Here is an 11,583-nt window from a genome sequence, read left to right as displayed (position 1 = left end):
CAGAGTAGCTAATATTCTAGACCAGTAGACTAGATTTAAGCTTCCAACACCCAAGAATTATATAATATCTATAGTGCATAAAATAGTTTAAGCGATTTGAATGTTTTGATTGGACTAAAGGCTCAAAGTTTTTTATTTAAGGACTGAGGTTTGGGCTATTGCAAATCCCAACACGGATGAGAATGAACTTTATCCAAAAAGATTGGCATATGTTGTGATATATAAATACACGCCTGTAGTCTATCTGAAGCTCTGGATCAAATGAAGCATTCTTCAGGACTGATAATCCCTCTATTCACTATCAACGGGAAGGCCAAGCTTAAACCCTCCCACACAAGCTCTCTGAAACAACCCCTCATTATCATATGCTCGGCTGACATCCCTCAAAAAGCTTAAATTCTCCTCTCCGTATCCTTCAAATGGTCTCTGCCACTCCGCACAGTAATTTAGATATTTCCATTTATGATTCATTCCATTCTTCTCCGCAATTTGTTCAATTTCTTCGATTGCACGCCGTGTGGTTTGCTTCACCACTTCGTCATCTTGGCCGTTAGGCCAGTTTACTGTAAAACTCACGATCACGAGAGGTTCATTGATACCATGTAATCCCAATGGGTTTGAATCACCCTTGCGTACCCAATCTGGTAATAATGGTTGCATGACCAGTGTCCAGACTAAACCTTTTACACTTCGCAGTGAAGAAATAGCGTCCTGATATACAGCATGCGTAGCGGCGAGTGTAGTGATATCATTCTTGATAGTTGTCGTAGCGAGCACTTGGCGTTTTCCAGGTGGATTAAGAGTATTCATTTCATCGGTTGCACTTGTTAATGTGCGCAGTTTACAGGTGCTCCAAAAACGCCACATTGATGAAAAGGGTGATCTTCTCCAATATTCTGGCCATTTCTTCTCGGAGGGCTTCGTGTATACCAGATTGACGGAGATAGCTTGGACGCCTAATGGCTGTATATATGTAAAACATGCCAAAGGACCAGCAGTATGGTGATCCCAATCAACTCTGTTCACAACCCCATGGAAGGCGGAAATGACTTTGCTCGTTTGAGAACTAGGCATATAAAGAAAGCCGCTCCAGATTTTGGTGCTGGGAAAACTGCGAGCCGTGAAGCGAGTAACGATGCCGAAATTGTTAGAGCCTCCTTTGAGGGCACGCCAGAGATCAGGATTCTGGGTTGCGGAGGCCGTGGTGAGAGTTCCTGATGCGAGGACGATATCGTAGCTGATTATGTTGGAACATACTAGACCAAATTGAGGACAGAAAAATGAGAGACCGCCTATTTTCAGATATTAAAGAACCGCTCCATGTATCAAATAATCACCAACTCACCTCCTAAAGTCAGCCCGCCAACTCCCACAGCAGAATTTCTGCCACCAACAACAGCCAGCCCCCTCTCATCCAAAACTTTTGAAACATCCATCCACCTACAACCTGCTCCAATAATCACACTCGATTCATTATTCACCTCAGAAGGTACGACCTCGTTGAAACAACTAAGATCAATAAGAACACCCCCTTCAATACTTGCAGCCCCAGCAACACAGGAATGGCCGCCACTGCGGATAGCGAACAATCCGTCGGATCTATGTTCTTCACCAAGTCTTTTCTTTCTCCGTTCATTATACTCGTGTTTGATTATAGTGACAGCTATGCAAAGCTCCTCATCATTGCGAGGTCGAACAATACATGATGGCTTTACTTCACATTCCTGTTTTGCCCAGTAGCCATTCACTGCCTTGTCGAAATTAGTGATACTTTGTGGTAGAATAACACTTTCAGGCAGAGCGGCTGCGAGAGTCTTGCTGATTCTCGTGGTCTCTGGGATGACTGGACTGTCTGCCCGCCCTAAGAACAGAAGGCGACGCATTAGGAAAATAGATATAAGTATCAAAAAAGCGGTCAAAGATACGGTAAATATTTGAGAAACCATGGTTTTAGATCTGATAGAAATGAATCGTCGACTCTATTATCTGACATGTAGGAGGCCAACATTTGTCAGAGGAAAGACGTGAATAGATGCATGTGGCGCAGCACGGCAATTGCCAGCCAATGAGTATTCACCAACATTTACGTATAACTTTCCACTACCAGTCAAGTAAGTGTATGTAAGGGAGGTGAATACACAAGATTAAGTTGTGGCGTGTTCAAATTCTCCGCCCCCTGCGAAACCTCGCAAACATATCCTTGAGTCTGGAGCTTGTGTGGCCGTCCTTAAGTGGACTGTCCTGGGAACTGGAATTGGACCATGCAAGAGACTCATCCTCAGCTTCCCTACTGGCTCTTTTTGTAGAAGAGCCACGTCTAAAGATTTTCCTGATTAAATAGATAGGTATCCACCATTCCGTGGGAATCTTGCTTTCGCTTGTTGGTTTGAAAACTTCGAATCTCTTTCCGATTTCTTGCCACCATTCGCTATTGTCTTTTTGCATGTGGCCCACCAATTTTTGTCGTTGAGGGTTGTAATTGGCGTCAATCTTTTGCGATATGAAGTCCATGTTAAGGACAATTGCATACGTTATTGCACCCACGATGCACGCCGTGATGATAAATGGCACTTTCGTAGAGCTTTCCCGAATGTTTGGAATGACCTAGAGCGCCTAAGATATGTGAGAATGACGGAGAAGATCAATGTGAATGATGCACTTACCGCACAGAAAGCGAGAAACAAATAAAGTATGCTGACATACGTCAAAAGTTTGACGTTTCCTCCCAACCTCGTGGACGCCTGCTCTCCACCAGTGCGCTGGCATTGAATAGCTATTTCAGAGAGTAAAGCATTAGAGACTATTCTGGATCTATAATTAATGAGTTTGGTGGAACAACTATCAACTTACCCCATCTCGCAAAGCCTTTGTTGTTTCCGCGTTTCTACTGAAATCGTTGCGCAGTTCTTTGAGGGTGTTTACATGTGTTTGCGCTTGTTGGATCATTTTCTTGAGCTGCTCGAGCATATAATCACCTCTAAATGTTTTCCGCTCTGTTGATGGATACAGACACGCGGCGTCTAATAGTTGTTTTGTATCTTCGTGATCCGGTAATGGCTGCAGGTGTTCCTTATAGTATAAGCCCCATTGCTTGATATTATCAGATAAGTCATTATCGATTTCGGTCAAACAACCAATGGCCCAGAAATACTTTCGAGAGCGAGTGAATCTCTCGTCGTCAAAAAGCAAGTTGGAATATTGCTCAATGTCTAGAGAATTTTCTTCCAAAAGTTCGCGGAAGGGACCGTTTAGCCCCTTCCATTTCGCTATAATAAAAGAAGCGCCAGTTCAACGCATTCCAGCTCAGCATGAATTGCCGTATCATGTGTGAGGATGTACTTTGATTTTCTTTTAATAAAATATTCATCTGCCCCTAGTATAAGAATCGGGTAGAACGGATCGAAATGCCCATCAACAAAACTAGAGGTGTTTGTATGATTATCAGTGGTGAAAATTGAGACCTGAAAATTCAATCAGCAACGAATGTTGACTTGAGACGAAAGAATATAGAAAGGAATATGGACTGAATACAGTGAGGGTAAAAAGCCTCAGATGACGATGAGAGGATTTTAGGTTATCACCAAAAAAACAGTATGGATTTGTGTGGAACCCTGTAATCATTGAATAGTTCGAAGAAAGTGAGAGTGTATTGAGAGTGATTGCGATATACACCAGGATTAAACTTTGAAAATTGACTCGCAAGGTGTTTATTGAGCAGTCCTTGTGCATAGTAATTCGATAAAAAATTGTCAGCATGCACCTGTGCTGCTCCTACCACGGGATGACCATTAGTTTGTTTGTTGTTATAGTTCCAATGACCTGAATACGCCAATTCATTGAGAAATCTGCATATTACAAGCTGTTGATTCCACCGAACATCACTTTCAAAGCAAGAATTTCAAAGCTGTTACTGACATCAAACGTCGTTAAGAAGCAGGTGTTCTGAAGGACCTGCGTTGCGGCAGTATCAGAGGATTGAATGTTTCTTCGGATCTGGATACGTTAGCAGTAATTGATTAATTGAGCCCAAGACTTACTTACGTAGAGAAAAGCAATTCTTTGTCTAACATCAAAGGTTCTCTTGCTTTATGAAAATAAAAATCTAGCTTACACCATTGTATAGAAAGAGAAGATTCAATAGAGCTGGTATCTTTGTTGGCCTCCGATAAAAATCCTAAGACATCAAAGCTATAGGTCTCCTGCATCCATGGATCATAATCTTCAACAAAAAATCGGACACTTGTCCGTGTCATATCACACGGTGATAGTTTTGTAGCGTCCTGAAGTGATGGAAACAAATTCATTCTGTCCAGTCCGGCTGCTCGAAATGATATTTCTTTCTTTCAAAATGTCCATGTATTCCCTCAATGGTGAAAGGAAGCCCTATGCGGTCATCGGATGGAATGTGTAAAGCTAACCAAGACAGTCTGTCAGAACTTCTGTGCAGAATTTCAAGGCATCAGAATCGTCGAGTGGAGTAGCTGAGTATGGATGACACCAAGATCTCAACCCCTCTGACAATTTATCTAGACACTCGTAAAAATTAAGGTCATTTTTAACAGATTCAATTTTATTATGTTGGGAAGTTTTGCCCCTTATTGGCGAAGCTGGTCTGGACGGTGGTAGTTCGATAGAAACCGCCATTTTTGGCCCAGAGTAGGTGTCTTCATACCATCGCCAGATGTCAGTTCGAACAGCATCAGGTCGAGTAGCACTAGGTTGATTGGGCGTGGAGCCGTTGACAGGTAATTGGATATCAAGATCCCGGGAAAGCTTTTCGTTGATCCCGCGAAGCAATCTGAGTAATTCATTATGCTCGGCGGATTCTGAGCTGAGTGAACTGATTCCTGATGCTGTCTCCCAATCGGACATTCTTAGTCGCCAAAAAGAATTGTACAGGTTAAAGGTTTTGAAAATTGAGATTCAAGAAGTCATTGCTGCAGACCAAGAAGAGTAGCAATTATATAATTCTTATAATAGTTGTTCATGGGATATAACAGAGCCGCGTAATTGACAGGCTGACTAATCAACAAAAATAATCACATAGTTGCCAGCAGTACGCGTATAACCGCCGACTTTTTCAAGGATCTGACACTCTGTCTACACGATACATTCATTTGCTTCCAATTGAATAAATATTCAACAAAGGCCTGAAACTTTCTCCCGAGAACTGTCTGGCAATACTCCAAATGCGGAAAAAGACCCCAATATAACCATACCAAAAGTGCATTGCTTCTAAATTGTCAAAATGGTGAACGATTGGCTTGTAGCGTCACCAGCACAACTAGTCGAGTCTAGCTTTCCATCCTCACTTGCCACAAGGCAGGTTGCATTATTTCCATTTTCAGGGGCAAGTAAGATTTCTGTTGGGCCTTCTATGAATGGGAACAATTGCGAGTTTGTTACCAAACCATCTATGAAAAAGGTCAGCTGGCGTTTCTCTTAGTAATGTAAACCAATTTCGAAAATAAATACCTCCATCAGCTCTTCCACCGCAAGAGAACATGATAACTTTATCGCCATTAGCTCTTCTCGGGTCAAAGTTAAGACATCCTTGAGTCTGTCCAGAATTATTAGCATCATTCGACAACTTCCAATAGAGAAAATAACTACTGACCAAGCTACTGACTACAAGCACCGAGCCGGGTACATTATTATGCTTTCCACTTGTAACAATATCCCAAGCTTGATTTTGACTTCCATCACATGCTTGTAGAGTGATTGGAATCAAATTCTGTCTAAAGTCGCCCGCAGTTGGATCAACGAATAGACATTGACCAGATGCATCTTTCAAAGCGACGGATGAAAAAGCCTTTACGGCGGTATTATCCATTTCATTGGCTTCAGCTGCGGCAGAAGGATCTAGTACACCTCCAGCACGGGAAACGGGAAGAGGGGTCGTTGGATCGCTTGTCGGTACTACAGAAGCAGCTGTAGTCGCAGCCACTGACGATGGTGAAGCAGGGGAAGGCAATGAAGACGTGGCTGCTGAAGATGTAAGAACGGCTGATGATGAAACGTCTGCTACGCCTGAGACCGATGGTGCAACAGAGCTAGCGATTGCTGGATCGGCGGAGACACTTGAGGCATCAAATGTAAATGTTTGGCTAGAATCAGATTCATCGCAGGGAGCCTGATCGAGAACGTTCGCAGTGGTAACAGACAAACAGGTGCCTGGGGCGTTTTCGGGAGAAAGAGTAAGTGGGCCGGAAGTCACATTGAATGGAAAGAGCTGGGATTTTGTGACAAGCCCATCTAATTCAGGTCAATAAGAACCTGGCGAATAAAAGCCAATAAACAATAAATACCTCCGTCGGCCCGACCACCGCAGGAAAACATGATGACAGTATTACCCGCCGCACGGCGAGGATCAAAGTTCAAGCAAGCTTGGGTCTAAACTCATTAGTCCTTGAAAGAGACGGTAAAAGGGTAATTGTGCCCACCAAAGTATTGACAACCAGCATACTACCTGCTACGTTGTTGTGTTTTCCACTGGTGAGAACGTCCCAAAGCTGTCCCGTACTGCCATCACAGGCAGCTATTTGAATTGGTGTCAAGTTCGCTCTGAAGTCACCGGAAAGCTCATCCACGAAGAGACACTGCCCTGATGAAGTCTACATCTTGATTAGCACCTAAGAAACTAAGCCAAGCAGAAGAACACCATACTGTGATTGGAACCGATGTGAAAGCTCTTGTTGCGGTATCGTCCCGTTGTTGTGCTTCCTCAAAGGCAGTCTGGTCAAGAGAAGCGACGACTCTTTTACGAAAGGCAGGGGAAGCAAAACCCTGTGTTGCTAAGAGTAACAATGAATTGGAGAGATACATGATTAAGGGTTGATATGTAATAGGGTAAAAATGATTGATGGCAAGGAGTATAAAATATCTCGTACACTTGTTGAAAAGATTGGAAGACTGCCCAGCAGTTTAAGGAAGGTAAATTCAAAATAGAGAAACGAAAGAAGAAGAAGAAGAAATAGTAATGAGAGAAGGAAAATAGAAATAACTGCAATGGAAATTTGTGATGCTCAATGAAGCAGGAAACTTACGATGGTATATATCAACTTCACATACTTGAGTAACATTGTACCAGCGGTCCTCGAAACACTTCTTGTCAAAGGTCACACAGCATATGAATTTTAAAAGCAAAGATACTTGGTAATTAGGACTTTACCAAAAAGCCTTCTTCGGGCTATCCTCAACACAAAATAAGCAAAATATCAACTTCACTTGAGCAAACATGCAAGTGTTGAAACCACACGCGTCGCAAATCTTGTTCGCGTGTAGCCGTTTTATTTGGCGGTTAAGAGGTCAAGTCTCCGGTCAGGTCTCGGGAGAATCCGTTTGATCTGCACTGATTGATCCTATCATTCGTCAAATGATGAGGGTTCATCTGATCTTTGTTTTGAGTTTAATTTTCAGATGGTTTATGATTTTTGAAAGAAGGAGGATTTGTTCTTGTTAGTTCCCGAAAAAGATTTTGACACACGCCCTCAATTTCAGATGTCCGTCGAAACGAGCTTGGCGGCCCTGGCATCAGCTCCTGCACGTCAAATCAGACGACTAGGATGTCTAATCGCAAGGGCGATTCATTCGTTCTCCAGGCCAGGGATCAAATTGGGATGCAGTTCTAATTCATGTTATAGCGCTCGAAGCTTTGGTTAGCATTGAAATGAATTAGTACTGCAGCATAGGTTTAGACGGCACAGAATTCAAAAGCTTGGAATAGTAAATCAGAGACAAATTAGAAGATTCGTTGGACATCGTAAATTGTCTTTCATAATTCATGACGACTTGGTATTTTACATTCCCACGCGCTTTTAATGCATTATATCTAATCTTCATCCCAGTTCTATCACAATCAGTAAGGATCATCGTCAATGGAAAGGTTATGAACTTACAGGATTTGGTCCTGGAGGCTTTGGTCCACCAGCTTGTCTAGCAACAATAATTTGATCAACAGAGAGCACAGTTCTTGCGGCCTCGGTAGCAAGCTTGATGGCCCAACTCTTTGAGATCATGAGATCTAAAATACCCTCTTGCTTCGCATCGAGAGTTCCGGTATCATCCTCATTCTGTTGGAAAATTAGTACAAGTCTAAAAAAATGGTACCAATAGAGCTTACCTCAATATCAACACCGGTGTTCCAGTTGTCGTGCTTGTGGTGAGCAGTATAAAGTCTGCTTAAAGTCTCTGTAGCATCAAGACCAGCACTTTCCGCAATTGTTCTTGGAATAACTTCGAAAGCCTCACCAAACTTGCGAATGGAGTATTGAGCCAAACCAGGAGTCTTGTCACCAAATGCTTGTATCCTCTCAACCAATTGAATCTCTGTAGCTCCGGCACCCGGTACGAGTCTTGGATCTCTTGTGATTGCCTTAACGACGTTGACACCATCATCAACAGCACGCTCGACATCATCAAGATGATTCATTGTTGCTCCTCGAAGGACTAAAGTGGCAGTTTTTGTGGTTTCGTTCTCTTGTCTGAAAACTGTAACTCTATCTCCACCAATCTCGAGGGTCTCCACAATATCAACACTTCCCATCTCATCAGGCATTGGTGCTCCAAGTCGAGCTAGTGGAGTGGCACCTACGACTCTACATAATCTTCTGAGTTCGAATTTGCTGAGAATGCGGATGACCAAAATACCAAAGCGATTAAGGTAGTGCATGGCAAGTTCACCTACAGTAGAACCAGCAACGACGACTCGTAGACCGGAATCATAAAGCTCCTTGATGGCAGTTTCCAACTGGTTCTCTTCTCCCTTTGTGAAATCTAACATCTCCTTGGCGTTATGTAATAAAACGGTACCCTTGGTTTCTGTTTGACTAATGTCGATTGGGCATGAGAATACACCGACCTTTGCCCTGGAGGCCTTCTTGACTGATCCATCTGGTTCACGGCCGAAAACCATACCCTTGACAACCCTGCTTTGTTCTAAGCTTCCTCCCATAATCTTAACGACTCTGATGTTATCGACGTTGAAGTTGATTGGGTTCTTTGGGAGGACGGCCAAAACAGCTTCGGCGACCATGTTTGCCAAGAAATCCTCGTTGCCGTTTTGTTTGCTTGCAATAACAGTTCGAATAGCTTTGCTGAGTTCGGCCTGCGATCGCATATCCTCTACTTTGTCCACCACCAAGTTCTCTAACTCTTCCAAAGCAAACTTCTGTGCTCGCTCGTAACCTATAACTATATCACTAGTTTTTAATCCCATTCTTAACAGATCTTCAGCTTTCTTTAAAAGCTCTCCTGCAAGAACAATGACTAAGTTTGTAGCATCTCCCATCTCGGCTTCCTGTTGCTGACTGGCCATGACAATAAGCTTTGCTGCGGGGTGGACAACATCGAGTTCTCGAAGGATGGTAGCGGCATCTGATGTGAGGATCATCTTTTGCAGATGGTTAATGACAATCTTGTTTCGTCCATAAGGTCCTAAAGAAGTTTGAACTGTTGAAGCAATAGTCCGGCATGCATCGATGTTACGAATAACTGCTCCATCTTCAGAATCATAGCTTTGGAGGGGGTTAGCTTTTGTATTTTGTATGGAATTTAGGGAGAAACTCCTACTTTTGGTAACCTTGTTTGAAAAGGTTAGAGTTTGGGGCATTTGGGATATTGAGAGACATCTTGAAATGTGTTCAGTAGAAAGATCTCTTGCGTTGATATTATCCTTCCCTTCCTGCTCAGGGAAAAAAGTCGCGTCTATCTGCCTTTTTTGGTGGAGGAAGCGTGGATGTTGGCCGTAATTATGAGGCATCAATAATTTTTGATGCATGCCCAGGAGCTGTCATGCCATAGTTTACCCGACTTGAATAGCTTCATAGACCAAAGAATGAAATGCGATGTGAAGCTTAAATTTGAGACAATCAACGCGAATACCACAAAACCGTACAGACATTCTCATCATACAAAAGTTATCAGAACAATCATTGAATTTGCGCAAAATCCAAAGGTTTAATTTCAGCACATTCAATTTATTAGCTTCAGTAGTACGTACGTTGTATTAATCCATTCATAAGGCTTCACAGCTATTGAAAGGACCCCAAATCCAGGTAGTGGAACGAATCTAGTGCTAATACCAACGTTCAAGATTGCGCTCCGCAACCAACATATCTCCTCCAACCACGTTTTATCAGATCAATCGCCTTTACCCTATCGATTCGAGAACTTCCGGTGTCGCATTATTGTGAAGCTCAGGATAGTGGTTGATCCCCTTCGAAGCATAACTTCGACGTGATCTGTTGGACAACCACCACAAAATCAAAATGGCGTCCAACGGAATATCAAAAAACCCACCAACACTTCCCCCATCGGTTGAAGAATCATACAAACGCAAATGTATTCAACTCAAGACTCGAATGAATGAAGTCGAAGAAGCAAATGATGCCGCGCGCCTCAGATTGTCACGAATGCGTCGAGCAATCAATAAGATGCGTCTAGAGCGAGCCTTCTTGTTGGAACAAATGTCGAAACGAACGAGTACAAATGTGGAAGACTCAGAGGGTTCCCCAAGTCCACCTCCAACAGTAGGTTCATCTATATCTGCTTTTCTGCGTCCCTTTCTATATGATTGCAAACAGACATCTAACATAGGAATCCGTAGCCTCAAGAAAAGCCATTGCGCACAAAGCGTGGTCATCGCAAACCCTCTTTCCTGAATACCCTCGGTGATCCAACCGTTCCACTGCCCAACAGCTTGAATGCCAATCTCGCCATCTCACCTTCCTCCTCCTCCTTCTCTCACACACATCTCGATATGCCGAGTAACCCTAGCCAAGGAACATTTAATAGTTTCAATACCTCCCTTGCCCATCCACAACCAATATCTCCTCGCCGCGCACTCTCCAATTCTACTCCTATGGGTGGGCGAACGCCGCACTCAGCCTCCCATTCTCCATCTATCCCCCCTTCTGGACCACCCAAAACACCTGCTTCAGGCTTTGAATTATACTGTCAGGAACTACGTGGGCCCATGATGGTACAACATAGACGTGGTATCAAAGAAGGAAACCTTGACATCGACCGTCTTTTGGCAACCGGATGGAGAGAAGCAGATGCTGCAACCACAGAACGATACGAGAATCTATTCAAAGCAATGCAAAATTCAAAGAAACTCGAGAACAGCACCCCCCTAGATGACGATGTAGAAATGGGAGACAGTGGACGTGAAGAGACACCCAATGGTAACGGAGCCAATGGAGCTGCCGGCTTTACATCCGTGAACAGAGGCTAGATACAATCTACGGAGTTTACTTGGCAGTTGAGGAATGGAAAGGATCTGGATCAATACGATATGCGAATGGGATAATGGAAGGACGAAAATACTCCAAACTTGGCGTTATGGGGGCGTGAAGATGAACCAAGCTGCTTGCTTGCAATATTAGAATTACTCTTTGATTTTTCTGAGATGGAATCCTTCGTGCAGATATCCATCTGCGTGTGTATTTTGTAGTCCACTTCTTTCGGTGTAATATTAGCTTCATACGATCTTGCTATTTCTTGATCATGCGTAACTGGCCCCTTTGATATATCCGAGAATAGACCGGAAAGTGTTCAGCTCATCAAACATGTGTAAGCTTC

The 11,583-nt window shown here is 43.2% G+C and overlaps 5 protein-coding genes across 5 annotated transcripts; 1 reads left to right on the top strand and 4 right to left on the bottom strand.

Annotated features, from left to right (window-relative positions):
* Positions 1-291: 291 nt before the first annotated feature.
* On the bottom strand, positions 292-1,883 carry EAE97_011399 (uncharacterized protein; the record flags this gene model as incomplete). The annotated part of the gene is made up of 2 exons (XM_038881914.1): positions 292-1,292; positions 1,346-1,883. The coding sequence occupies 2 exons, from the start codon at positions 1,881-1,883 to the stop codon at positions 292-294; spliced, it is 1,539 nt and encodes a 512-aa protein (XP_038727323.1).
* A 2,530-nt stretch (positions 1,884-4,413) lies between these two features.
* EAE97_011398 (uncharacterized protein) lies at positions 4,414-4,872 on the bottom strand (the record flags this gene model as incomplete). The annotated part of the gene is made up of 1 exon (XM_038881913.1): positions 4,414-4,872. The coding sequence occupies one exon, from the start codon at positions 4,870-4,872 to the stop codon at positions 4,414-4,416; it is 459 nt and encodes a 152-aa protein (XP_038727322.1).
* A 363-nt stretch (positions 4,873-5,235) lies between these two features.
* EAE97_011397 (uncharacterized protein) lies at positions 5,236-6,825 on the bottom strand (the record flags this gene model as incomplete). Its single annotated transcript, XM_038881912.1, has 6 exons — positions 5,236-5,414; positions 5,476-5,560; positions 5,618-6,255; positions 6,309-6,393; positions 6,444-6,614; positions 6,667-6,825. 6 exons carry the CDS (start codon positions 6,823-6,825, stop codon positions 5,236-5,238), a joined length of 1,317 nt encoding a protein of 438 aa, XP_038727321.1.
* Positions 6,826-7,831: 1,006 nt separating this feature from the next.
* Positions 7,832-9,629, bottom strand: EAE97_011396 (uncharacterized protein; the record flags this gene model as incomplete). The annotated part of the gene is made up of 4 exons (XM_038881911.1): positions 7,832-7,849; positions 7,899-8,072; positions 8,123-9,515; positions 9,571-9,629. The coding sequence occupies 4 exons, from the start codon at positions 9,627-9,629 to the stop codon at positions 7,832-7,834; spliced, it is 1,644 nt and encodes a 547-aa protein (XP_038727320.1).
* Positions 9,630-10,268: 639 nt separating this feature from the next.
* Positions 10,269-11,236, top strand: EAE97_011395 (uncharacterized protein; the record flags this gene model as incomplete). Its single annotated transcript, XM_038881910.1, has 2 exons — positions 10,269-10,529; positions 10,607-11,236. 2 exons carry the CDS (start codon positions 10,269-10,271, stop codon positions 11,234-11,236), a joined length of 891 nt encoding a protein of 296 aa, XP_038727319.1.
* Positions 11,237-11,583: the final 347 nt, after the last annotated feature.

This window comes from Botrytis byssoidea, assembly GCF_014898295.1.
Source record: "Botrytis byssoidea strain MUCL 94 chromosome Unknown BBYS_036, whole genome shotgun sequence".
Taxonomy (NCBI): Eukaryota; Fungi; Ascomycota; class Leotiomycetes; order Helotiales; family Sclerotiniaceae; genus Botrytis; species Botrytis byssoidea.
The sequence above is the reverse complement of the archived record's forward strand: the minus strand, read 5'-3'. Positions and strand labels throughout refer to the sequence as shown.